Source organism: Symsagittifera roscoffensis, chromosome 1, assembly GCF_963678635.1.
Source record: "Symsagittifera roscoffensis chromosome 1, txSymRosc1.1, whole genome shotgun sequence".
Taxonomy (NCBI): domain Eukaryota; kingdom Metazoa; phylum Xenacoelomorpha; order Acoela; family Convolutidae; genus Symsagittifera; species Symsagittifera roscoffensis.
The window spans coordinates 20714940-20742561 of NC_087062.1; the positions used below are offsets into that span (position 1 = coordinate 20714940).

Sequence of the window (27622 nt, forward strand, 5' to 3'; positions counted from 1 at the left end):
TCAATTGCAAGTGTGTATTTACTCAGTGCAAGGCCAACATCAGTGGTTTCAGTTTCTCGTTTTTTGTCATGGTCATAATTTCTTAAGAGTAATGAACGTAATGGATACTTTTATAAAGTCTTTGTTGATTTTTGTTTGTTTTTTTTTCTGGAAAAAGTCATAAATTTTGTTCACGCTGCTCAGATTTCGCGGTTGACTTGTGTTTTTTTTTATGTTCAGTTCATTTCCATTGTTTAAAGGAAGGCAAACTCCACTATCGAACAGCAAAAGTGTAAAGATCAGGAAAACGTGATCGGCTTCTGATTTCGAAAATGGAAATTAATTATCAGATTTCACAGCGAAATAAAAGTTTTACATATTGATCCAATTTTCTCAAATTGGGTTAATTTTATTTAAAAAGTTCCCATCATAAAGCGTTCTACAAAATCCAAGAGCTTTAAAGCCATTTAAGTCTAATTTTTTTCTTCGAAATTCAAAAGTTGAAGGCTCTTCAATAAACAAGTCAATTTTTTTCAGTTTCCTTGCGTTCATAACTCTTTTACAACTGTTCGTAGGCTATGTTTATTTTTGATGCTGAAAAATGCAATCAAGAATCAATCAACAAAAGTTACATAAAAGACTAATACAAATTTTACTGATTAACTATACAACGTTGTTGTTTTTTTAAATGTGTTTTAATATAATGATTAATTTTTTTTTTCTAATAGTGTAGATACAAGTCTTCTAACAAAGGAGTCTTGTATCAACATAATTCATACGCCTCCGGCAGATCTAATTGTGACAGGGCGTATATGGGGGGATAAATATGAGCAAAGATTGGTCAGAAGCTAAACTTTTTCTTGTGTTGTACAAAGTCACGTTTCCTTGTTTTTTAGCGGGCTGAAAAGTTTAAGCATGTTTTGCATTAATTGTTATCTGTTAAGAATGATTGACAATTTGCTCAATTGCAAATGTGTATTTTCTAAAGGCCAACATCCTGTAGATGTGAAACTTGTTTTTAGTTTCTGGTTTCTTTATCATGCTCATAAAATCTTAAGAGTAATGAACGTAATGGGTACTTTTAAAAAGTTTTTGTTGATTTTAGTTTTTTTTTTTCTGGAAAAAGTCTTAAATATTGTTCTCGCTCTGTTTAGATTTTTCGCGGTTTGACTTGTGATTTCTTTTTATGTTCAGTGCATTTCCATTGTTAAAAGCAGGGCAAACTCCACAATCGAACAGCAAAAATATTAAGGTCACGAAAACGTGATCAACTTCTGGTTTCGAAAATGGAAATTAATTATCAAATTTCCTAGCGAAATGAAAGTTTTACATATTGATTCAGTTTTCTTAAATAGGGTTAATTTTGATAAAAAAATGCCCATCATGTTTTCTACAAAATCCACGAGCTTTCAAGCCATTAAAGTCTCTGTTATTCTTCGAAAATCAAAAGTTGAAGGCTCTTGAAAAAACAAGTCAGTTTTTTTTCAGTTTTGCGTTCATCAATCTTTTCCAACTGTTCTTGTATCAACATAATTGCCCCGTACCATACGCCTCCGTCATATCTATTTGTGACAGGGACTGTATGGGGGATAAAAGTGAGCAAAGATTGGTCAGAAGCTGCTTAACTTTTTCTTGAGTTGTAAAAAATCGCGTTTCCTTGTTTTTTAGCGGGCTGAACAGTTCTAAGCATGTTTTGCAATACTTGTTATCTGTTAAGAATGATTGACACTTTGCTCAATTGCAAATGTGTATTTTATGAAGGCCAACATCCTGTAGATGTGAAACTTTGTTTCAGCTTCTCGTTTCTTTATCATGGTCATAAAGTCTGAAGAGTAATGAACGTAATGGATTCGCTTATAAGGGTCTTGTTTTCAGGAAAAAGTTTTAAGTTTTGTTCACGCTCAGGTTAGATTTTTCGCGGTTTAACTTGTGATTTCTTTTTATTTTCAGTGCATTTCCATTGTTAAAAGGAAGGCAAACTCCACTATCGAACAGCAAAAATGAAAAGGTCACGAAAACGTGATCGACTTCTGGTTTCGAAAATGTAAATTAGTTATCAGATTTCCCAGCGAGATTAAAATTTCACATATTGATCTAGTGTTCTCAAATTTGGTTAATTTTCACAAAAAGTTTGCATTATGATTTGTTCTACAAAATTCAAGAGCTTTAAAGCCATCAAAGCATATTAATTCCTCCGAAATTCAAAAGTTGAAGGCTCTTGAAGAAACAATCAGTTTTTTTTCAGTTTCCTTGCGTTCATTACTCTTTTCCAACTGTTATTTGGCTGTGTTTGTTTTTGAAGCTAAAAAATGCAATAAAAACTGAATCAACAAAAGTTACAGAAAAGACCAATACGAATTTTGATGATCAACAATCCAACATGGTTCATTTTTAAATGTGTTTTAAAGTGTTGATTTTTTTTCTCAAATAGTGTAGATACAAGTCTTCTAACAAAGGAATCTTGTATCAGCTTTATTGCCCCTTATCGTACTCCTCCGTCAGATCTAATTGTGACAGGGCGTGTATGGGGTGGATATAAATGAGCAAAGACAGTTCAGAAGCTAAAATTTTTCTTGAGAATTGATTGTTTCAGTGTCGAGAAAAACTGTTTTGAAGTTTAGTCTAATTTCGAACGAGTTACATGATTTGATCGAATAACGTTAGTTATTACTTGTGTGAGCCAGCGACTGTAGTGTATTGTATGGTTCTACTCTTTGTCCAAATAAAATGGCTTTTTTTGCTTGAATCGCGGTCTGTAGCATTGGAAATGGCTTAGCATTTCTTCTCTACTTTATTTACGGCAGGCGTTCGATGTTCTGCAAGCGACGGTGGCACAGAGGGAAAGACGTGAGATTACTAATATACTGTTCATAGTTTCGATGCCACACTTAGCAATAGTTTGATTTATTCTTGTTGGAATTTTTACTGCATAGCATTGGCAACTTGTTAGCATTTGCAGCTGCTTTATTGATAGCTAGTGTGAGAAAACTTCAAAAGCTCATGGAGCAGAAACGAGAACTTGAGACCCGAAGTCTCGAAATCGCTGGTTCGATTCCGACACCTTGAAAAAGTTGTTTTTAATTCGAAGCTTATTTTAACCTTTCCTTTTTCATTTTTTTTGTAGCTGCTTTTTGTCGTTTTCTCGCTCGTGTTTGCGAAGTGTAGCTTCGGCTCTGTGCATGAAAGTTGGTCCTATGGGATCAGAAAACCTGATGTTACTAAGAGAAAAGCTAGTTTTGGAAGCAAGTTTTTGACGCAACCTGGGCAATAAAAGTAATGCACTATTTTTTCAAGCGTTTGTAAATATCTTTCATCACGCCACGCACAAAAAACGACACTTTTTTGGAGACAAATAAAAGTTAATGATTTTGGTCGGCTATCCTTGTTTGTTTTTTGCTTATAGTGTTTGACTTCTGGAATTTTGCTTCCTCTGTATCAGTGGTTCGGCTTCTGATTTGATTGAAGCTCCTTTTCTGCACAGAGCTGAAATTTCGCAGTTTTTTGAAGTCAATTTTAAGTTTATCAGCTGTTATTCATCTTTAAAATTAACCAGTTGCCTTTGTTTGAGCTTTCGTGAGCTCTTCCACACTCTATTAACTATCGATTGGCCATTTTTGTGTTTCAGGATATTCTTCAGACTGCTGAAAATAGGTTTTTTGATGTTTTTTTTGTGAGAACTCAGATTTAAAAATATAAACGTCAGATGGGGCTGACAATTCTATCATCTGTCTTAATTAAGCCTTCATATCCATAATACGAGTTGCAGAGATGCTGTGGACATTTTGTTTCTCATTTCATTTTTTTCATATTGCAGTTTTTACAGAATTAAAACAACAAACATAATTTGGTATTTTTCTTTTAAGCTATCTTCAATTACCACTCAGTTTGACAATTGGTTGTTGGTGGCTTTTCAACTCCACGATGACTTTGTAAAATGTTCATCTTTTAAAAGAAAAGCGCGATCACAGAACGGCATTTTCCAAAGTGAAAAGTCTGTAATTCAAACAAACCTGGCTGTTTTGGTCATCGGTCCTTCAATGACGTATACGTGGCCCGGGAGCTTCCACTTGAGAAGACTGTTTGGTTCCGTTTATCTGTACGGTATTATTTTTTTAGTACACCTGTATTTTCAATAGCTTTTCTGAATGATAGATAAGCATTTTATGTTTCTCCAGTTTATTACCCGATTTATTTGAGTTTATGTCTTGCGTGGGAATAAAACTTCATTTTTCAAGGATAGAATCTTCCTGAGGGCGTTTATCGGAGTATTGAGTAGGCAGTTCATTGACAAGATAGTGTTTCAGGCAGCTGATGTAGGATCGGGAGGACCAAGGTTTGCGGCATCTCTTCGCGCATGTCTCTTGCTTTTTACGGCTGTTGTTGTATTTTTTTAGTTGAGATTTACTTCTTGCTTGTTTTCTGACTTTAGTCATCCTTGTTCGAAGTTTGTCGCATTCTTTCGTCCACTTCTAAAGCATTTTCCCGGCTTTTTTGCTCTGACGTTTGAACAAAGAGCGGAGTGTTTGTCGGGTCTTGGTTAGTTTTTTTCTCGATAAATTTGCTGTATATTATTTGAAAGGTAATGACGTCTGATGTTTTAGTAAAGATTTTTTCATAAATTATGGGTTGTTTATTTTGCGACTATCTTGATCCAGTTTTCTCTAATTGGGTTAATTTTATCAGAAAGTATCCATTATAAACTGTTCTACAAAATTCAATAGCTTTAAAGCCATCAAAGCATAATAATTTCTCCGAAATTCAAAAGTTGAAGGCTCTTGAAGAAACAATCAGTTTTTTTCAGTTTCCTTGCGTTCATAACTCTTTTCCAACTGTTACTTGGCTATGTTTGTTTTTGAAGCTGAAAAATGCAATCAAGACTAAATCAACAAAAGTTACATAAAAGACCTATATGAATTTTGTTTATCAGCTATACAACATAGTTAATTTTTTCATGGGTTTTAAAATGTTGATTTTTTTTTTAAGTAGTGTAGATACAAGTCTTCTAACAAAGGAGTCTTGTATCAACATAATTGCCCCGTACCATACGCCTCCGGCATATGTTATTGTGACAGGGCGTGTATGGGGATAAAAGTGAGCAAGGATTGGTCAGAAGCTGCTAAACTGTTTCTTGAGTTGTAAAAAATCGCGTTTCCTTGTTTTGTAGCGGGCTGAACTGTTCTAAGCATGTTTTGCATTACTTGTTATCTGTTAAGAATGATTGACACTTTGCAAATGAGTATTTTCTAAAGGTCAACATCCTGAAGATGGGAAACTTGGTTTCATTTTCTCGTTTCTTCTTTATGGTCATAAAATCTTAAGAGTAATGAACGTAGTGGGTACTGTTAAATAGGTCTTGTTGATTTTTGTTTTTTTTTTTCAGGAAAAAGTTCTAAAACTTGTTCACGCTCAGTTTTGATTTTTCGAGGTTTGATTTGTTATTTTTTTTGTTCAGTGCATTTCCATTGTTGAAAGGAAGGAAGGCAAACTCCACTATCGAACAGCAAAAGTGTAAAGATCAGGAAAACGTGATCGGCTTCTGATTTCGGAAATGTAAATTAGTTATCAGATTTCCCAGCGAAATTAAAGTTTTACATATTGATCCAGTTTTCTCAAATTGGGTTAATTTTTGCAAAAAGTATCCATTATAAACTGTTCTACAAATTTCAAGAGCTTTAAAGCCACAAAGCGTAATAATTTCTCCGAAATTCAAAAGTTGAAGGCTCTTGAAGAAACAATTAGTTTTTTTTCCTTGCGTTCATTACTCTTTTCCAACTGTTACTTGGCTATGTTTGTTTTTGAAGCTGAAAAATGCAATAAAAACTAAATCAACAAAAATCACAGAAAAGACTAATACGAATTTTGTTGATCAACAATCCAACATGGTTCATTTTTAAATGTTTTAAAATGTTGATTTTTTTTCTCAAATAGTGTAGATACAAGTCTTCTAACAAAGTAATCTTGCATCAGCATTATTGCCCCTTATCATACGCCTCCGGCAGATCTAATTGTGACAAGGCGTGTATGGGGTGGATAAAAATGAGCAAAGATAGGTCAGAAGCTAAACTTTTTCTTGAGAATTGATTGTTTCAGTGTCCAGAAAAACTGGTTTGAAGTTAAGTCTAATTTCGAACGAGTTACGTGATTTGATCGAATAGCGTTAGTTTTTACTTGTGTGAGCCAGCGACTGTAGTGTATAGTATAGTTCTACTCTTTGTCCAAATCAAACGGCTTTTTTTTTACTTGAATCACGGTCTGAAGCATTGGAAATGGCTTAGCTTTATTTACGGCAGGCATTCGATGTTCTGCAAGCGACGGTGGCACAGAGGGAAAGACGTGAGATTACTAATATACTGTTCATAGTTTCGATGCCACACTTAGCAACAGTTTGATTTAAATTTGTTGGAATTTTTACTGCATAGCATTGGCAACTTGTTAGCCTTTGCAGCTGCTTTATTGATGGCTAGTGTGAGAAAATTTCAAAAGCTCATGGAGCAGAAACGAGAACTTGAGACCCCAAATCTCGAAATCGCAGTTTCGATTCCGACACCTTGAAAAAGTTGTTTTTAATTCGAAGCTTTTTTTAACCTTTCCTTTTTCATTTTTTTGTAGCTGCTTTTTGTCGTTTTCTCGCTCGTGTTTGCGAAGTGCAGCTTCGCCTCTGTGCATGAAAGTTGGTCCTTTGGGATCAGAAAACCTGATGTTACTAAAAGTAAAGCTAGTTTTGGAAGCAAGTTTTTGGCGCAACCTGGGCAATAAAAGTTCTCTAAAACTTGTTTTTAATGATGGTGCAAAAGATTTTTTTTAAATTTTTTGTTATTCATTTTTTTCAGAAAACTATGCCTAATGCACTATTTTTTCAAGCGTTTGTAAATATCTTTCATCAGGCCACGCACAAAAAACGACACTTTTTGGAGAAAAATAAAAGTTAATGATTTTGGTCGGCTATCCTTGTTTGTTTTTTGCTTATAGTGTTTGACTTCTGGAATTTTGCTTCCTCTGTATCAGTGGTTCGGCTTCTGATTTGATTGAAGCTCCTTTTCTGCACAGAGCTGAAATTTCGCAATTTTTTGAAGTCAATTTTAAATTTTCAGCTGTTATTTATCTTTAAAATTAACCAGTTGCCTTTGTTTGAGCTTTCGTGAGCTCTTCCACACTCTTTTAACTATCGATTGGCCATTTTTGTGTTTCAGGATATTCTTCAGACTGCTGAAAATAGGTTTTTTGATGTTTTTTGTGAGAATTCAGATTTAAAAATATAAGCGTCAGATGGGGCTGACAATTCTATCATCTGTCTTAATTAAGCCTTCATATCCATAATACGAGTTGCAGAGATGCTGTGGACATTTTGTTTCTCATTTCATTTTTTTTCATATTGCAGTTTTTACAGAATTAAAACAACAAATATACTTTGGTATACTTCTTTTAAGCTATCTTCAATTACCACTCAGTTTGACAATTGGTTGTTGGTGGCTTTTCAACTCCACGTTGACTTTGTAAAATGTTCATCTTTTAAAAGAAAAGCGCGATCACAGAACGGCATTTTCAAAAGTGAAAACTCTGTAATTTAAACAAACCTGGCCGTTTTGGTCATCGGTCCTTCAATGAAGTATACGTGGCCCGGGAGCTTCAACTTGGAGAAGACTTTTTGATTCCGTTTACCTGTACGGCATTATTTTTTTAGTACACCTGTATTTTCAATAGCTTTTTCGAATGATAGATAAGCATTTTATGTTTCTCCAGTTTTTTACCCGATTTATTTGAGTTTGTATTGCGTGGGAATAAAACTTCATTTTTCAAGGATAGAATCTTCTTGAGGGCGTTTACCGGAGTATTGAGTAGGCAGTTCATTGACAAGATAGTGTTTCAGGCAGCTGATGTAGGATCGGGAGGACCAAGGTTTGCGGCATCTCTTCGCGCAAGTCTCTTGCTTTTTACGGCTGTTGTTGTATTTTTTTAGTTGAGATTTACTTCCTGCTTGTTTTCTGACTTTAGTCATCCTTGTTCGAAGTTTGTCGCATTCTTGCGTCCACTTCTACAGCATTTTCCCGGCTTTTTGCTCTGTTGTTCGAAGAAAGAGCGGAGTGTTTTTCGGGTCTTGGGATGGTTTTTTTCTCGATACAAATTGCTGTATATTATTTGAAAGGTAATGACGTCTGATGTTTTAGTAAAGATTTTTTTTTCATAAATTATGGGTTGTTTATACTGCGACTATCTTGATCCAGTTTTCTCTAATTGGGTTAATTTTCACAGAAAGTATCCATTTTAAACTATTCTACAAAATTCAAGAGCTTTAAAGCCATCAAAGCATATTAATTTCTCCGAAATTCAAAAGTTGAAGGCTCTTGAAGAAACAATCAGTTTTTTTTTCAGTTTCCTTGCGTTCATTGCTCTTTTCCAACTGTTACTTGGCTATGTTTGTTTTTGAAGCTGAAAAATGCAATCAAGACTAAATCAACAAAAGTTACATAAAAGACCTTTATGAATTTTGTTTATCAGCTATACAACATAGTTAATTTTTTCATGGGTTTTAAAATGTTGATTTTTTTTCAAGTAGTGTAGATACAAGTCTTCTAACAAAGGAGTCTTGTATCAACATAATTGCCCCGTACCATACGCCTCCGGCATATGTTATTGTGACAGGGCGTGTATGGGGATAAAAGTGAGCAAGGATTGGTCAGAAGCTGCTAAACTGTTTCTTGAGTTGTAAAAAATCGCGTTTTCTTGTTTTGTAGCGGGCTGAACAGTTCTAAGCATGTTTTGCATTACTTGTTATCTGTTAAGAATGATTGACACTTTGCAAATGAGTATTTTCTAAAGGCCAACATCCTGAAGATGTGAAACTTGGTTTCAATTTCTCGTTTCTTCTTTATGGTCATAAAATCTTAAGAGTAATGAACGTAGTTGGTACTGTTAAATAGGTCTTGTTGATTTTTGTTTTTGTTTTTTCAGGAAAAAGTTCTAAAACTTGTTCACGCTCAGTTTTGAGTTTCGAGGTTTGATTTGTTATTTTTTTTGTTCAGTGCATTTCCATTGTTGAAAGGAAGGAAGGCAAACTCCACTATCGAACAGCAAAAGTGTAAAGATCAGGAAAACGTGATCGGCTTCTGATTTCGAAAATGTAAATTAGTTATCAGTTTTCCCAGCGAAATTAAAGTTGTTTTTAATTCGAAGCTTTTTTTAACCTTTCCTTTTTCATTTTTTTGTAGCTGCTTTTTGTCGTTTTCTCGCTCGTGTTTGCGTAGTGCAGCTTCGCCTCTGTGCATGAAAGTTGGTCCTTTGGGATCAGAAAACCTGATGTTACTAAGAGAAAAGCTAGTTTTTGAAGCAAGTTTTTGGCGCAACCTGGGCAATAAAAGTTCTCTAAAACTTGTTTTTAATGATGGTGCAAAAGATTTTTTTTTAAATTTTTTGTTATTCATTTTTTTCAGACAACTGTGCCTAATGCACTATTTTTTCAAGCGTTTGTAAATATCTTTCATCAGGCCACGCACAAAAAACGACACTTTTTTGGAGAAAAATAAAAGTTAATGATTTTGGTCGGCTATCCTTGTTTGTTTTTTGCTTATAGTGTTTGACTTCTGGAATTTTGCTTCCTCTGTATCAGTGGTTCGGCTTCTGATTTGATTGAAGCTCCTTTTCTGCACAGTGCTGAAATTTCGCAATTTTTTGGAGTCAATTTTAAATTTTCAGCTGTTATTTATCTTTAAAATTAACCAGTTGCCTTTGTTTGAGCTTTCGTGAGCTCTTCCACACTCTTTTAACTATCGATTGGCCATTTTTGTGTTTCAGGATATTCTTCAGACTGCTGAAAATAGGTTTTTTGATGTTTTTTGTGAGAATTCAGATTTAAAAATATAAGCGTCAGATGGGGCTGACAATTCTATCATCTGTCTTAATTAAGCCTTCATATCCATAATACGAGTTGCAGAGATGCTGTGGACATTTTGTTTCTCATTTCATTTTTTTTCATATTGCAGTTTTTACAGAATTAAAACAACAAATACACTTTGGTATACTTCTTTTAAGCTATCTTCAATTATCACTCAGTTTGACAATTGGTTGTTGGTGGCTTTTCAACTCCACGTTGACTTTGAAAAATGTTCATCTTTTAAAAGAAAAGCGCGATCACAGAACGGCATTTTCAAAAGTGAAAACTCTGTAATTTGAACAAACCTGGCCGTTTTGGTCATCGGTCCTTCAATGACGTATACGTGGCCCGGGAGCTTCCACTTGGAGAAGACTTTTTGATTCCGTTTACCTGTACGGCATTATTTTTTTTAGTACACCTGTATTTTCAATAGCTTTTTTGAATGATAGATAAGCATTTTATGTTTCTCCAGTTTTTTACCCGATTTATTTGAGTTTATGTATTGCGTTGGAATAAAATTTCATTTTTCAAGGATAGAATCTTCTTGAGGGCGTTTACCGGAGTATTGAGTAGGCAGTTCATTGACAAGATAGTGTTTCAGGCAGCTGATGTAGGATCGGGAGGACCAAGGTTTGCGGCATCTCTTCGCGCAAGTCTCTTGCTTTTTACGGCTGTTGTTGTATTTTTTTTAGTTGAGATTTACTTCCTGCTTGTTTTCTGACTTTAGTCATCCTTGTTCGAAGTTTGTCGCATTCTTGCGTCCACTTCTACAGCATTTTCCCGGCTTTTTGCTCTGTTGTTCGAAGAAAGAGCGGAGTGTTTGTCGGGTCTTGGGATGGTTTTTTTCTCGATACAAATTGCTGTATATTATTTGAAAGGTAATGACGTCTGATGTTTTAGTAAAGATTTTTTTTTCATAAATTATGGGTTGTTTATACTGCGACTATCTTGATCCAGTTTTCTCTAATTGGGTTAATTTTCACAGAAAGTATCCATTATAAACTATTCTACAAAATTCAAGAGCTTTAAAGCCATCAAAGCATATTAATTTCTCCGAAATTCAAAAGTTGAAGGCTCTTGAAGAAACAATCAGTTTTTTTTCAGTATCCTTGCGTTCATTGCTCTTTTCCAACTGTTACTTGGCTATGTTTGTTTTTGAAGCTGAAAAATGCAATCAAGACTAAATCAACAAAAGTTACATAAAAGACCTATATGAATTTTGTTTATCAGCTATACAACATGGTTGATTTTTTCATGGGTTTTAAATTGTTGATTTTTTTTCAAGTAGTGTAGATACAAGTCTTCTAACAAAGGAGTCTTGTATCAACATAATTGCCCCGTATCATACGCCTCCGGCATATCTAATTGTGACAGGGCGTGTATGGGGATAAAAGTGAGCAAGGATTGGTCAGAAGCTGCTAAACTGTTTCTTGAGTTGTAAAAAATCGCGTTTCCTTGTTTTGTAGCGGGCTGAACAGTTCTAAGCATGTTTTGCATTACTTGTTATCTGTTAAGAATTTTTGACACTTTGCAAATGAGTATTTTCTAAAGGCCAACATCCTGAAGATGTGAAACTTGGTTCCATTTTCTCGTTTCTTCTTTATGGTTATAAAATCTTAAGAGTAATGAACGTAGTGGGTACTCTTTTATAGGTCTTGTTGATTTTTGTTTTTTTTTCAGGAAAAAGTTCTAAAACTTGTTCACGCTCAGTTTTGATTTTTCGAGGTTTGACTTGTGATTTTTTTTGTTCAGTGCATTTCCATTGTTGAAAGGAAGGAAGGCAAACTCCACTATCGAACAGCAAAAGTGTAAAGATCAGGAAAACGTGATCGGCTTCTGATTTCGGAAATGTAAATTAGTTATCAGATTTCCCAGCGAAATTAAAGTTTTACATATTGATCCAGTTTTCTCAAATTGGGTTAATTTTCGCAAAAAGTATCCATTATAAACTGTTCTACAAATTTCAAGAGCTTTAAAGCCATCAAAGCGTAATAATTTCTCCGAAATTCAAAAGTTGAAGGCTCTTGAAGAAACATTTAGTTTTTTTTCCTTGAGTTCATTACTCTTTTCCAACTGTTACTTGGCTATGTTTGTTTTTGAAGCTGAAAAATGCAATAAAAACTAAATCAACAAAAATCACAGAAAAGACTAATACGAATTTTGTTGATCAACAATCCAACATGGTTCATTTTTAAATGTTTTAAAATGTTGATTTTTTTTCTCAAATAGTGTAGATACAAGTCTTCTAACAAAGTAATCTTGCATCAGCATTATTGCCCCTTATCATACGCCTCCGGCAGATCTAATTGTGACAGGGCGTGTATGGGGTGGATAAAAATGAGCAAAGATAGGTCAGAAGCTAAACTTTTTCTTGAGAATTGATTGTTCAGTGTCCAGAAAAACTGGTTTGAAGTTTAGTCTAATTTCGAACGAGTTACGTGATCTGATCGAAAAGCGTTAGTTATTACTTGTGTGAGCCAGCGACTGTAGTGTATAGTATAGTTCTACTCTTTGTCCAAATCAAATGGCTTTTTTTACTTGAATCACGGTCTGAAGCATTGGAAATGGCTTAGCTTTATTTACGGCAGGCATTCGATGTTCTGCAAGCGACGGTGGCACAGAGGGAAAGACGTCAGATTACTAATATACTGTTCATAGTTTCGATGCCACACTTAGCAATAGTTTGATTTATAGTTGTTGGAATTTTTACTGCATAGCATTGGCAACTTGTTAGCATTTGCAGCTGCTTTATTGATGGCTAGTGTGAGAAAATTTCAAAAGCTCATGGAGCAGAAACGAGAACTTGAGACCCCAAATCTCGAAATCGCAGTTTCGATTCCGACACCTTGAAAAAGTTGTTTTTAATTCGAAGCTTATTTTAACCTTTCCTTTTTCATTTTTTTGTAGCTGCTTTTTGTCGTTTTCTCGCTCGTGTTTGCGAAGTGCAGCTTCGCCTCTGTGCATGAAAGTTGGTCCTTTGGGATCAGAAAACCTGATGTTACTAAGAGAAGCTAGTTTTGGAAGCAAGTTTTTGGCGCAACCTGGGCAATAAAAGTTCTCTAAAACTTGTTTTTAATGATGGTACAAAAGATTTTTTTTTTCATTTTTTTGTTATTCATTTTTTTCAGACAACTGTGCCTAATGCACTATTTTTTCAAGCGTTTATAAATATCTTTCATCACGCCACGCACAAAAAACGACACTTTTTTTGGAGAAAAATAATAGTTAATGATTTTGGTCGGCTATCCTTGTTTGTTTATTGCTTATAGTGTTTGACTTCTGGAGTTTTGCTTCCTCTGTATCAGTGGTTCGGCTTCTGATTTGATGGAAGCTCCTTTTCTGCACAGAGCTGAAATTTCGCAATTTTTTGAAGTCAATTTTAAGTTTATCAGCTGTTATTTATCTTTAAAATTAAAGTTTGCCTTTGTTTGAGCTTTCGTGAGCTCTTCCACACTCTTTTAACTATCGATTGGCCATTTTTGTGTTTCAGGATATTCTTCAGACTGCTGAAAATAGGTTTTTTGATGTTTTTTTTTGTGAGAATTCAGATGTAAAAATATAAACGTCAGATGGGGCTGACAATTCTATCATCTGTCTTAATTAAGCCTTCATATCCATAATACGAGTTGCAGAGATGCTGTGGACATTTTGTTTCTCATTTCATTTTTTTTCATATTGCAGTTTTTACAGAATTAAAACAACAAATATAATTTGTTATACTTCTTTTAAGCTATCTTCAATTACCACTCAGTTTGACAATTGGTTGTTGGTGGCTTTTCAACTCCACGTTGACTTTGAAAAATGTTCATCTTTTAAAAGAAAAGCGCGATCACAGAACGGCATTTTCAAAAGTGAAAACTCTGTAATTTAAACAAACCTGGCCGTTTTGGTCATCGGTCCTTCAATGACGTATACGTGGCCCGGGAGCTTCCACTTGGAGAAGACTGTTTGATTCCGTTTACCTGTACGGCATTATTTTTCTAGTACACCTGTATTTTCAATAGCTTTTTTGAATGATAGATAAGCATTTTATGTTTCTCCAGTTTTTTACCCGATTTATTTGAGTTTATGTCTTGCGTGGGAATAAAACTTCATTTTTCAAGGATAGAATCTTCTTGTGGGCGTTTATCGGAGTATTGAGTAGGCAGTTCATTGACAAGATAGTGTTTCAGGCAGCTGATGCAGGATCGGGAGGACCAAGGTTTGCGGCATCTCTTCGCGCATATCTCTTGCTTTTTACGGCTGTTGTTGTATTTTTTTTAGTTGAGATTTACTTCTTGCTTGTTTTCTGACTTTAGTCATCCTTGTTCGAAGTTTGTCGCATTCTTTCGTCCACTTCTAAAGCATTTTCCCGGCTTTTTTGCTCTGACGTTTGAAGAAAGAGCGGAGTGTTTGTCGGGTCTTGGGATGGTTTTTTTCTCGATAAAATTGCTGTATATTATTTGAAAGGTAATGACATCTGATGTTTTAGTAAAGATTTTTTCATAACTTATGGGTTGTTTATTTTGCGACTATCTTGATCCAGTTTTCTCTAATTGGGTTAATTTCTTGAAAAAAGAAGCAGTCATAAATGGTTCGTGAAATTCAAAGAGCTTTATTTTTTTTTCTTCAATTCTCGAAAGTTCAAGTTTTTTTAAAACAACAAGTCGGTTTTTTTCTGGTTCCTTGCGTTTTTTTTAATCCTTTCCGATTGTTTTGTTACGAGATTCTTATAATTTACAAAACTTTTTCTTTGTACTTCACATGGCGTGTGGGTGGATAAAATAATTAAATAAAAAGAAAAAACATCAATATTTTCAATTTATTTAGGAGTTTTTATAAACCAAATGACTTTAAAGGGCAATCGGAGAATTCAGGTCTTCGCCCTGATACTAGCAGTCTTGTTAGGGGTATCGAATTCCTAGCAGCTGTTATTCCTCTGCTTTGCTTTGAAAGTTCTGTTCTACTTCTTAGCATAGCAATTGGTTTTTGTTGTTTGACTAATATTTTTAGTTCCTTATATATTGCAATCAAGCCGTAACAAGGCTGTAGCTAATGCAAGCTGTTTGAATGATTAAGCCAATTGATGCTCAATGGGCATCAAAAAGTATATGGTTTCCGTTGCTCATATTATATTTTTGAGTTTTTTGTAGCTCTGCAAGACGTAAAAGTGGTGGTGGAGTTAGCTAGTATGTCTGCCGGTGAAGTCCAGTATGACCTAAACAAGGTCAAATGTTTCCACGATGCTGTGTTTGGCTATGCACCCTTCATCTACGAACTCAACTCAAAGAGTGACTGGGATGACGTGAAATCCGCTTACGGAAAAGTATTCGCAAAACTTGAGATGGATCCAAGTTTGCCCGAAAAGTATGGAGACAGCGCGCGACATTTGTCGTGGATCGAAAAAGCACTTGAAAATCAAGGTTCAGTCGAAAAAAGCTCCCTGGAGAAGGCGTTCCAAATAAATAACACAGGTGTCTATATAGTGAGATATTCTCCCCAATCGGAACGAAACCGAAAAGTCCTAATCGAGCCTGAAGATGCAGTGATGTTGCATTACAAAGAAGAAATGAAATCAGCTGACAGTCAAGTGACCGAAGAAAACCGAGAGTTGAATTTAGCCGAATTGCGAGATCTTCTCAGTCGGCTGATGCTGATAGTCGGCAAAGAGAAACACGAACATGCTCAAAGTGTTGATATATTCATCACGACGTTCCAGAACATTGAACGGCTTTCATCTTCATTTGTGACTTTGTACAATTCTGGGTGTGATTTTTTCAATGCTTGGTCTGCTCACATCAGAACAAAATTGGACAAGAAAACACTTTCTGCGCTGGAGATCAAGTTGGGAGAAACAGGGAAAAAATTGTACTCAAATACCAGAGAGACGAACCTGGAACTTTCAGATCTCTGTATTGCGTTGGAGTCTATTAAAGAGAAATGGGAACAGTACGTTTTTGCCATGCGGTGCCGACTCCCAATTTTGAACGAATTCAACATGCAACAACTGAGTTCCCTTTGCTCGGGACTGGCAAAACTCAAACGCAACACAACACAGATTGACGAAGCTACGAAATATTACTTAGAGTCCATCGACCCAAATATCAGCAAGGACGACATTGTTCAGTTCCTGTATGAAGATTATGATGACAAAAACATGGAAACCGAAGACAGTGATTCCCTTGACATACAGAATCAGCCAATTGCCTTAGACGAACTTACAGGTAAAGCCCACGTGGACGAAAGAAGTGCTTGGCTCAATTTAATTGATAGCTTAAAGAGCCAATTCAAAGACAATGAAAATCTAGCCAAGGCTGGAATCCAAGCGATTCGAGATACGACCGATGGCTCATGTGAAAATTGCGATGAAGGTGATGCTGTGAATTGGATCATGGATCACGAAGACCAGGAAGAGATCATTGAGAACTTATCGCGGAAGTTTGAAGATCATTTTGGTTCCCTAGATAGAGCTGAAACTACTGGAACCGGTTTGGACAAAAGTGGAAACAAAATGGATCTCAGCAATTTTGCACAGTCGATGGAACATGTTTTTGACAAATATTTATCAGGCATGAAAGAAAACTCCTTGGAAAATTACGTGAATCTTTTCCAACTTGGGTACGTCCTGAATAGGTGCCTGGAAAAGAAGCTGGATCATGAAAACACACCTGTTGATTTGAACTATCCTGAGCATCTGAAACTGGGGAAACCAAATTTGGTAATTTGTGAAAAGCGCTCTGACATTCTTCTCTACATTATGTCATTGTACAATTTCATCGCAAAGCAGAAATTACCGGACTATAACCAAGTTTTGCTATGCAGTGCAACAACGTCTGTTGCGGAAGTTGAAACCTTCATGCTCCGTGCTATGCTGGAACCCCGAAATAAAGTGTACTCAATTGCTTTTGCAGACGATCTTAGTCCTACGTGTGCAGATCAAATGGGGAAATTGTTGTTCGAAAAAATGAAGGATCCGAGGCCATCCTACAAGTTGATAGTGTTTAATTGTGACGATAGTAGCCAAGTATCGGTGGCGCTGGAGAAGTTTAAAGCGAGGTTTGTAAAAGAGTCGGAAGATGACTTGAGAAGCTATTTGTGTGGCAACTTGAGGGCAGCCGAGGATGCTATAGACACTTTCAGAGTCCGATTGATCAGTTCGACGCAACCGTCTTCAGGTATTTCTTTTGAAGATTGTTAGTAGGCGATTGTCAAAAAATGATCTATACTATATTTAAGTGCATTTGACACGTATCTTGCTATGCTTAAGCGTCTTTTGTAACGGTTAAGTGGATAATGTATCTATGCATGGTTCAGTTATATCGTATATTGCAATGCTTAATAAATGTTCATCCATCTATATATTATATGACGGGCGTTTTTCGTTTCAGCGTCTATTTCACCAATTTTCAAACATGGTGGGTTGCTGTCAGGTTTTTCCCATGGGTTGCGAAATTGGCCGCCAAATATGAGTACTCAAATCCTTTTAGTTTAAAAAAGGATTTGTTTAAAGTTAGCCTTGATATAGTTGGCAATGTCAGGATACTTTCGGGGGTTCCGCATCTTGCCTCCACATGTGATTTCTCAAATCTTTTTAGTTTTCGAGACAACGTTTTTATGATTTTTCTAAAATTAAAAAAAAATTAGATTGAGAAAAATGTCAGTTTGACTTAATCAACCCTAGCATAGGGTGCTGTCTTGGCACTTTCAGGGTTTGCAAAACTTTCCTACATTTTTGACTGCTCGAAGTTTTTTAGTTTCCCAGATAAGCTGTTGTTTAGGAGTTTTCAAAAAATTTGATTTAAAAAAATAGTTCTCAAAATTTGAAATTCTTGATCCTTCGGTGGGGGGATGTCAAGGAACTTCCAGCTGTTGCAGATAAATGGAGAAATGGTGTTTTTTGATAGTTCACAAATTAAAAAAAAACTCCAAATGTGAAGTTTTTGACTCCATGGCGGGGTGATGTTAGGCTACCCACAGGAATTGCAGATGTGGCCTCCAAAATTGACTTCACAGATCTTTTCAGTCTTCGAAATTCAACGTTTTTTTTCCTAATGTTTTCACATAGTTCGACCGTTCAATTTTTAATAACTAAGAACTTTTTTGAAATGATTTTTAAGTAATTACGCTTGATTAAACAATTAATTGCAGCAATTGATATACGAACAGGGTAATGAAAATACAAAACTATGTTAAACAAAAATATAAGTTGTGATTATAGTGATATTACAAAGAAAATAGTTTCGGATGAACAACTATGCTGTCGGCCACTTTAAGGTTTTTATTTTTGAGTTAATGCGAAGATATGTCCATTTTACTTTTAAAAAGAACTTTAAACTTATAATGTTAAACTTTTATATAATTTTTTTAATGTTGAATTTTTTAAACGAAGGCGTTATTGGATGCTCCCGTCTATTCTTACGGTTGCATTTAATTTAGGTATTTTTCATTTAAAAAGTTTATAAATAGACAATTTTCTTGTTCATCAATCTGTTTGAAACGTCGTTTTTACAAGATGGTTATGCTGCTCAGAAATTCTCATCCAATTATTCGCCTTAACTGTCTGTCTGTTAACTTTATAATGAATTTGTTGTAGCATATCTGCAAGATCTGACTTTGTCGAAGCAGCTTTGTTAGATAGTTAGTTTCAAAATGGTTTCGTTTTCTGTCAAAATATTTAAAATAGGCGTTGTTGTTCTAATGCGTGATTTAAAAAGTGAGCCCGCATCGCTTTTGCAACCCTTTCCTATTTGGAAAAATCGTAGTCTGCCAAAATTGAATGTGGCGGAGGGTGTACGCCAACGCCTGCCAAACCTGCTGTTATTCTGTGTAGGAAAATCCTTGCATGTGGACCGCTTGGAGAGAGAGACGAAAAGGAAACACAGAGGGAGCTCCCGTGTCATCCTCCGTCTCTATGATCGAAACGTGGACTTCGAAAGAGTGCTGGACTTCCTATGGCGACACAAATCTGTAGCTGTTCACACCATCATTCATTTGGACGTGTCGCCTAATGTAAGCCACCATTCCTATCTTCCGTTCAATCGTGATCCATGGTGGGCACGATGTTTTTTGCAGATTACGAGACAAGAGCAGATCTGATAATTTCCTATTTTCCTTAGACTGAAAAAGCACAGTTCAAATGAAATTCTGAGAAAGCGGCGCAGTAGAACTTATTTTCAAAGATTTTCATAGATCTGGCGATGAAAGATAAGATGATGTTGAATGTGGGAAAAATTCGAACTTTCAAAACATTTCAATCAAACATTTAAGCATGTTTGAGCAACATTTAACGATCGGCTGTAAATTGACAGGTGATGGAAAACGTGGACGAATTGCTGTTCAAACTTTGTGTGCTGGGCGGCCTGGCAGATGAGAGGGGAAAGCTGTTCCTAGCCAAAGACAATTTCTGTCTGGCCATCGAAATGCTGACGCCGCAGGTAAAATTATTCTTTCCTTAGTTTTTTTTGAAATTTTCTTGTTAAGAGTCGATTAACATAGTTAGAATCTTATATAGGTCGTGATGTTTTTTTTTCAGGAAAAGTCTTAAAATACTCTAATAGCTACTGAAGTGCATTCAAACTTTTTGAGTTCAATTGAAACTCATCTACTAAAAGGAAGTCGAAATGCGCTATTCAAATACGAACGTGGAAATGGCGCGAAAAACGTGATCGATTTCTAGTTTCGAAAGTGGAATTTAATTTTCTAGATGTTACAACAGCATAAAAGTTTTACCTTAAACTCCAGTTTTCTCAAACTGAGTTAATTACCAAAAAAGTCAATCGTAAAGTGTTCTTTACACAAGCAAAGCGAAGTGATTATAATGAACAATTTTTTTCCAACCTAAGTCGCATATAAAAGTGCGCATTATTGGTATATTTGGTATATTTCAATTTCATCATATTTAATCGTATTCAAGCACAGGTAATATAACAGCATGTGCAGTTATATACTGGTTTATTTTTAACTAGTGTTAGGTCCTCTTTGATAACAACAGGTGTTATGAAAATGTATGGGATTTGTTAAGTTTTGTTTGTTTTTGCGACCCTTTGAAAATTTTTTGAACTTTTCGCAAAAATTTCATTTGTTTTCAAAAACTACTGAACCAATTTTCAAAACAATGCTGTCATTGGAAAAACCTGCTGCTGTTCTATGTGCCTGCATAATTTGCAAGTCTCTTTTCAGTTAACAGGACCGCTTTCGAAAATTTCAGTAGGGGGATTTTTGACTTATTTGATTTTGAATTAGTTGTTCATTTTTCAAAGAATATATGCATAAATCTGAAATGAACGTTTAAACTAAAGAACTAATCGTTTGGATTTCTCCTTCTCAAGCGGCTATTCTCTAAATTAGGAAGAAAAAAGTTATGGCCTGAATCAAGCCCATTTTTTGACATTTTGGTTAATTTTTAATTACTTTTGAATTTTCTTAAAAACTTCCCTCCCAAATCGGAGAGTAAGAGTTCAACCGGAAGAAAAAACGTGGTATACGAATCTTCTCTGCGCAAGCGGCTATACCCTGCGTTTTGAAAAAATATGGCTTTAGAAAATGCGTTCAGATTTGGGTTTCTTTGCGTTCATTGGCTCTTTTCAAAATGTTCGTTGGATATATTTAAGATTTCATGAATTTAGTGAAGAGTTTTATATAGGTCAAAATGATTTTTTTAAAAAGCCTTATATTTCTTCACGCTCAAAATGGTTTTTCGCGGTTTGACTGAAATCTTGCAAAGTTCAGTTCATTTCTTCTCTCAAAAGGAAGGCAAACTCCACTACCGAACAGCAAAAGAATAAATTTCTCGAATAACGATCAATTTCTAGTTGCCTCAATCGAGTTTTTGAAAATCTTTATCGCCATAAAATGTCCCCTTGAAATTTGAAAGTTTATTTTTTCTCAAATAAAGAGTCAGTTTTTTCTTTACTGTTTTCTTGTGTTCATTGTCATTTTCCTACTGTCTGCTGGCAATATTCTGTTTTGTTTGCTATATAGAATTTCTATGCGAAATAGGAAAATTATATCTATTGATCTGGTTATCTCAAAAGTATGGGTTAATGTTATCAAGATATTTTCTTTCATTGTTCTTGAAATTCTAAGGCCTTATAAATTTTCTCTGAAGCTCAAAAATTGGAGTTTTTCAGAAACTAAGTCAGTTTTTTCGTTTCTTTGTTTTCATTAAGATCTTTTCCAACTGTCATTTGGCTATGTTTTTCCTCGCTATCATATTCTTCAGCTGCATATGTTTTTCCGTTAAATTAAATAGCATTCAGTGTTCATTTTTTCGTAGTAGATACGTCTGAAATTGAAGGTATTTAGACATCAGTGGACATTTTGTCTGTGGATTTTCAGAACTCCTTCGTGGCGTTTTTTAAGTTATGTTTGCATAGTGCAACTTTTCCTCATTAATAAAAATTTTCAATGGTTTATTTTTTCAAAAAGTCGATAAAAACCTTACGATGATGCAGTTTGTTTTGTCAAGCTGATAAATAAGAAAAAAAATTATATTTTGACTCCTATTGGTTTGTTTTCTTAGCGATTCTTGAACATCGTCCGTCATTGTCGAGTTTAGAGACTTATCTGATTGTCTATGGTACAATTTTTTGAACCTATTTATTAAGTACCATAAAGGAAATTTCGCAAAAAAACGGGATACTGGTAATTTTGTTCTGTTTTATTCATTTCTGACTTCATTTAAATAGTTTTGAAAAGAATAAAATATCAGATGTAAATGAATGAAGTTATTTATTTTTTGTTTCGAGCTTTTTTATTATATGAAATGTTTATACTGTTCGTTGACGCTCAGTTTTTGACTTTTTTGGTTAAGTGTTAAGGATTGAAGTAAGTGTTTACTTATTTAGGTCATGCGGTTTTTTCCAGAGTTCCCAAGTCCATAAAATTGTTCACGTTCAATTTTTTTTGCTCACATTTAAACCATAAGTTTCTGTTGACGTTTAAATGTTCGCGTTCAAATTGAGAATTGCTCTCCAATAATGAAAAGGCAGATGGCGCGTTAAAACCTGATTGACGTTGTCGATTGGCGATAAGCAAGGGTGTTGCTAGAAGATTTTTTTTCAGCTAATAAGTGTTATATAAAGTATTTTTTTGCTTGGAAATTCGAAAAGTGAACTCTTTCTCAAAGATGTTTCCTGCTACCTTGAGTTCTTCAAGTCTCTACTAACTGTCGGTTAGCTTTTTTTATTAAGGCTTGTTTGTCGAATTTTTTTCAGAACAGCTCAATTTTTTTCTTCGTGAAATCTTTCCTTACTCTATCTAAAAAATAAAGGAAATTAATTGAATAAATCAAATAACCAGGCAGCAAATAATTCTAGCAAATTAATTCTAGCAAATTGGTTGAAAACATTTTTTTTGTTTGTCCTTTCCTATGCTTGAAAAGTATTCGTTTGTTTGTTCTGCATCTAACTGACAGTCCTCGTTGTTTATGTTAAGTTCACGCAGTCTGTTAACATATTTCAAAAACTCCTTTCTATCAAGTTTAACACGTTGATACGCTTTTTGAGTTTCCGCTATCAGTTTGTTTGTTTGATTTCGAACGCTTCTGTAGCGATTATTTTCAGCCCTAAGTTAAGTACGCATGAAAATTTGATGCATTTTTTTTTATTTTTTGCGAACAAGGTTTTTTTCATCGCGGTGCTAAACCAGGGATTTTTGGAAAATTTTGGTTTTGCATTTTATTTTCTGATAGGGAAAACCTAATTGTTTGATTGCAATTCCGTTGTTGTTGAATAAACTAGATAATCTATATCGTTACTATTCCAATCAATTTTATCCAGACGATCCTTCAATTTGTATAGAAATTTGCAGACTGTTCCTGTTTGATAAAAACAGGTATTATGAAAATGTCATTGGGATCGGGTTTTTTTGTTTTTATTTTTTTGAGACGCTTTGAACCGATTTGCAAAAAGTGGTACCAATGGGAAGTTCGCCCACTACCCTATGTGCCCGCCTGATTCACTTGTATCTTTTTACCGTACACTCTTCCTACAGCCTTCGAAAAGGGGTGAATTTTTGACCCGCATTTTTAGTTTTTTTTTACATTTTCTCAAAAACTGCCTGTGCAAATCTGAGATTTTGAGTTGAACGGATAGAACAGGTTGTGGGAAGCTCTCCTGCATAAGCGGCTACAACCAATTTTTTACACAAAAAGTTATTGCCCTCAGAAAAGTCGAATTTTCAAACTTTTTATTTTTCTCGAAAACTACCCTCCCAAATGTGAGGTTTTAGTCTCAATCGAACGGATGAGTTGTGGTGAGCTCCCCTGCCTTAGCGGCTGCGCTCAAATTTGTTCACACAAAAGTTCTGACCCTTACGATTTTTTGACCTTTTTTTAAACTTATGACTTTTCTTGAAAAGTACCCTCCCAAATCTGAGATTTTGGTTTCGATAAGTAGAGCGGGTTGTGGGAGCACCACTGTATGAGCTGTTACGCTCAATTTTGTACTTTTAAAGTTATGACTCTCGAAAAAATCAAATTATTGACTTTTTTGCCGTTTTTTTGAAACTTTTCAACTTCTCTCGAAAACTGCGAACCCAGATCTAATGAGCAACATCTTAAGCATATTTCAACCTACCAAGCTCTTGTTCCCACTTCAATTTCAAAGAAAACTGAAATAATTGATGAAATTAACCCAGTTTGAAGTCATTAAATTGGGATATACTTTTCTTTGCTATAGTTAGGTTTTTGAAATTAACGCTTGTCCTTCCGCATCAAAACAAAAATTTCAAAAACTATCAAACCGGCGTTTACAGCTTTAGCTGGCCTCTTGTATCATCATCCGAAATTTTCCCAAGATCCCTACGCCAAACAAAAGGAGTTATTTTTTTGTCAGGCGCTAGAACTAAGCTGGTGACCGTTGAAAGCATATAATCATCTTTTGTATCACAAGGCAAAATATAAGTGTTTTCATTGGTCAAATCACAATTAGTTATAACATGGTCAATGCAACTCTCTCGAATTTCTCCTGTTCTCGTCTGAGAATTTGTGTTAGTAAAAGAAAACTCATAAGATTAATTCAAATGGATGCAACTGCGCGTAAATTTGTTGTCTACTTTTGTGTCGTTATTAAAATCTTATGACCCTTACGATTTTTTGACCTTTTTCAAACTTTTGACTTTTCTTGAAAAGTACCCTCCCAAATCTGAGTTTTTGGTTTCGATAAGTAGAGCGGGTTGTGGGAGCACCACTGTATGAGCTGTTACGCTCAATTTTGTACTTTTAAAGTAATGACTCTCGGAAAAATCAAATTATTGACTTTTTTGCCGTTTTTTTGAAACTTTTCAACTTCTCTCGAAAATTGCCAACCCAGATCTAATGAGCAACATCTTAAGCATATTTCAACCTACCAAGCTCTTGTTCCCACTTCAATTTTTAAGAAAAATTTTTAAGAAAATTTTTGAAATAATTGATGAAATTAACCCAGTTTGAAGTCATTAAATTGGGATATACTTTTTTTTGCTATAGTTATGTTTTTGAAATTAACGCTTGTCCTTCCGCATCAAAACAAAAATTTCAAAAACTATCAAACCGGCGTTTACAGCTTTAGCTGGCCTCTTGTATCATCATCCGAAATTTTCCCAAGATCCCTACGCCAAACAAAAGGAGTTATTTTTTGTCAGGCGCTAGAACTAAGCTGGTGACCGTTGAAAGCATATAATCATCTTTTGTATCACAAGGCAAAATAAGTGTTTTCATTGGTCAAATCACAATTAGTTATAACATGGTCAATGCAACTCTCACGAATTTCTCCTGTTCTCGTCTGAGCATTTGTGTTAGTAAAAGAAAACTCATTAATTCAAATGATTAAAGAAGATTAATTCAAATGGATGCAACTGCGCGTTAATTTGTTGTCTACTTTTGTGTCGTTATTAAAATCTCCCACAATATAATACTTTTACTTTTGTAGGATAATTTTTTAAGAACGTTCCCATAATCAGTCATTAACAAGGTTGTTTTGATAATCGGAGAATTATAATTGGCAGCAACCGAGACCTTCATGTATTTTGCTTAATGTTCAAAACACACATTAAAGATAAGGTCAAAACACACATTAAAGTCTAAGTTGACCTCAATTACATGTAAGTAATTTTTGACAAAAATTGCTGCAGCGCATGCTTTGTTTTTAAAAGATAATGCAAAGATTGATTGATAACTGTCATTTTCAAAAAGTTCTGTTTCATTTGTTGGCCAAGTTTCACTCAAAACAATAACTGTCGGGTTAAGTTTTTGATTGCAAATAGCACGAAAGAGCTCAACATTTTTCGAAAGAGATCTGATGTTAAGAGAGAGAATTTCAAAATTACTTCTATCGTTCAATGAATTCTCTCATCTTTCATAAGAAGAAAATAATTTATCTGCAAAAAGTCGTGATATTACTATGAATAGCTTTCTCATTGAACATGTTAACTATTCTTTACAGTTAACTGTTTTTCCTTCAGGCGTGTAGCCCGTAGGCGAATTACTATGACCACGTTTTCTATCAGTGTTATAGCGTTGAGTAAGTTCATCATTAGTACTGGATACACGTGCCCGGATGGATACACCATTAGTACTGGATGCAAATTGTCGAACTGATATCAGGTACACTTGATTGCCGATTTTGCATTTTAACAGCAACTTTTTCAAGCTGCTCAATATCTTCTGATGAATTAACAGGCCATAATATAACCCCCATTTTCATTTGATACAAAAAGCTACTTCTCTAAATTGTTAGTCAGTCACAGCTTTGATACCCTTATTTCTAGCTAGATTGAGTAGATCACGGTTGTGGGGAGGGACACGTTCAGTGAAGTAAACTGGTTTTTCTGTAATGTTTTTCAGGTTGAATACTTGTCTCTTGGATCTCCACAAGAAATTTTTCCGATTGGAAGTAAACAAATTTTACAATTATTACTGAAGCTCTCGCTTTTTTCAGATAATGACAGCCTTTAATATCAGTGAGGGTATTAAAGCCTTTAATTTTCACCTTTCATTTCCGTGTTGTATCCTTGCTATTGTAAATTTCTGTTTTTAACACACGGTTTTTTAAATCTTGCATTTCATTAGAAATATAGACCAAGTCCTGATAATGAGTCTTATCCATTTGCGAAACATAATTTTCTAGATACCAAGTCTTTTTTTTTCAAATAATTTCAATTTTAAAGAATAGAATTCACTTTGCAAGCCTTGATTAGGCTTACCATCCCTGGTTGATCCTTGAAGGTGTCCAAACTTTCTTTTATATCCACGATATCCACAATAAAGCAGCAAATAAGTCTTGTTTGTAACGTAAGTAACAATCACACTATAAACGGCAAGAAAAACTTTCAAAGTTTTTGGCCTTTATTTGCAGACAGAATTTTTCTAGAAGGTCATTGAAAGAGCGACTGTTTGTTACTTGAAAAGCTTGTGATCCTAAAAAATTTAATCAATTTTACTAAGTGGTTTGGTTTCAGTCAAAATTTCAAGAAGAAAACTGTCGTGAAACTCGATCAGCTCTATCAACTTGTAATTTCTGTTATTTTAACGTCAACTACAGTACCATTAACCAAAAAAAACTTCTGAAAGAATACTATTTTCTTAAAAATAACAATTGTTTTTATTAGTAACTACTAATTACAAGAGGGAACGTTTGCTTTAGGTAGCGCAGGGTGTTTTTATGACAACTATTGCTGCACTGAAAATACTATTTAAAAACATTTTTATACGCACATTTTGTGTGCTTGTTGTGAGATGTTGCAGACGCAGAATACAATACTATTTAGCAGACTCCTTTACTACTATACTCCTTTTTTATCGTGAGAATAGAGAAAACAAATAGCTCGCGGTGGAAATCTAAGTTCACTGACATCCCAAAATCAAGTGATCATTTTTGTTATCGACTCGCTTATTATGAGTTCGAATAACAAAATCGGGACCTTTTTTTCCAAAATAGGGCTGAAAGGGTTTTTATATGATACCCATGTCATAGTTAATTATATAAGTGCTCGTAATTAATAACATGTTTTTAACAATCGAAGTAGAGACAATAGTTTGAACCGTGGTATTTTTTGTTTGTTTTTGTTTAAAAAAATGGCTTCAAAATTATATTCACTCTCATTTTTTTCCATATTTTGGTTTAGTGATGCTTTGTAGCTCACTTCGATTTTGTTTACTAAATGGATGTTAAATAATTAGACTCTCAAGTAGCAAATAATTCATTTTTCTCGCAATTTTATGGTCGTATTTCAGACTCTTATATAGGCCGAGATGTCTTTTGTACTTTTTCGCGGTTTGACTTGTGATAGTACAGTTCATTTCCTTTGTTAAAAGGAAGGCAAATTCCACTATCGAACAGAAAGTGTAAAGATCACGAAAAACGTGATCGACTTCACAGCGGAATAAAACTTTTCTTATTGATCCAGTTTTCTCAATTTGGGTTATTTTTTCTATCAAAAAAAAGTCAATAAAAAGTTATTCTAGAAATTCAAAGAGCTTTACAATCATTTATTTTTTTCTCTTCAAAAAACAAATCAGTTTTTTTTTCTGTTTACTTTCGTTCATTGACTCTTTTCCAACTGCTGTTGGCTATGTTTATTTTATGTTCAGTTCGTTTCCTTTGTTAAAAGGAAGGAAAGCTCCACTATTTAACAGCAAGTGTGAAGGTCACGAAAAACGAGAACGACTTCGAATTTCGAAAATGGAAAATAATTATCAATTTTCCCAGCGACACAGAAATTTTATCCATTGATCTTTTTTTTCAAATTGGGTAAATTTAATGCAAGAAGATTCATTCATAAATTTTTCTAGAAATTCCAAGACCTTTGAAGCCATTT

The 27622-nt window shown here is 34.7% G+C and overlaps 1 protein-coding gene across 1 annotated transcript in view; it reads left to right on the top strand.

The window, feature by feature from the left end:
- Nucleotides 1-27622, top strand: part of LOC134852195 (E3 ubiquitin-protein ligase rnf213-alpha-like) — an 81701-nt gene that overhangs the window by 25128 nt on the left and 28951 nt on the right. The window contains exons 5-7 of the mRNA XM_063868533.1: nucleotides 14980-17001; nucleotides 18657-18835; nucleotides 19135-19260. Of these exons, the coding sequence (XP_063724603.1) occupies nucleotides 14980-17001; nucleotides 18657-18835; nucleotides 19135-19260 (2327 nt within the window). The remainder of the gene's footprint in view (nucleotides 1-14979; nucleotides 17002-18656; nucleotides 18836-19134; nucleotides 19261-27622) is intronic.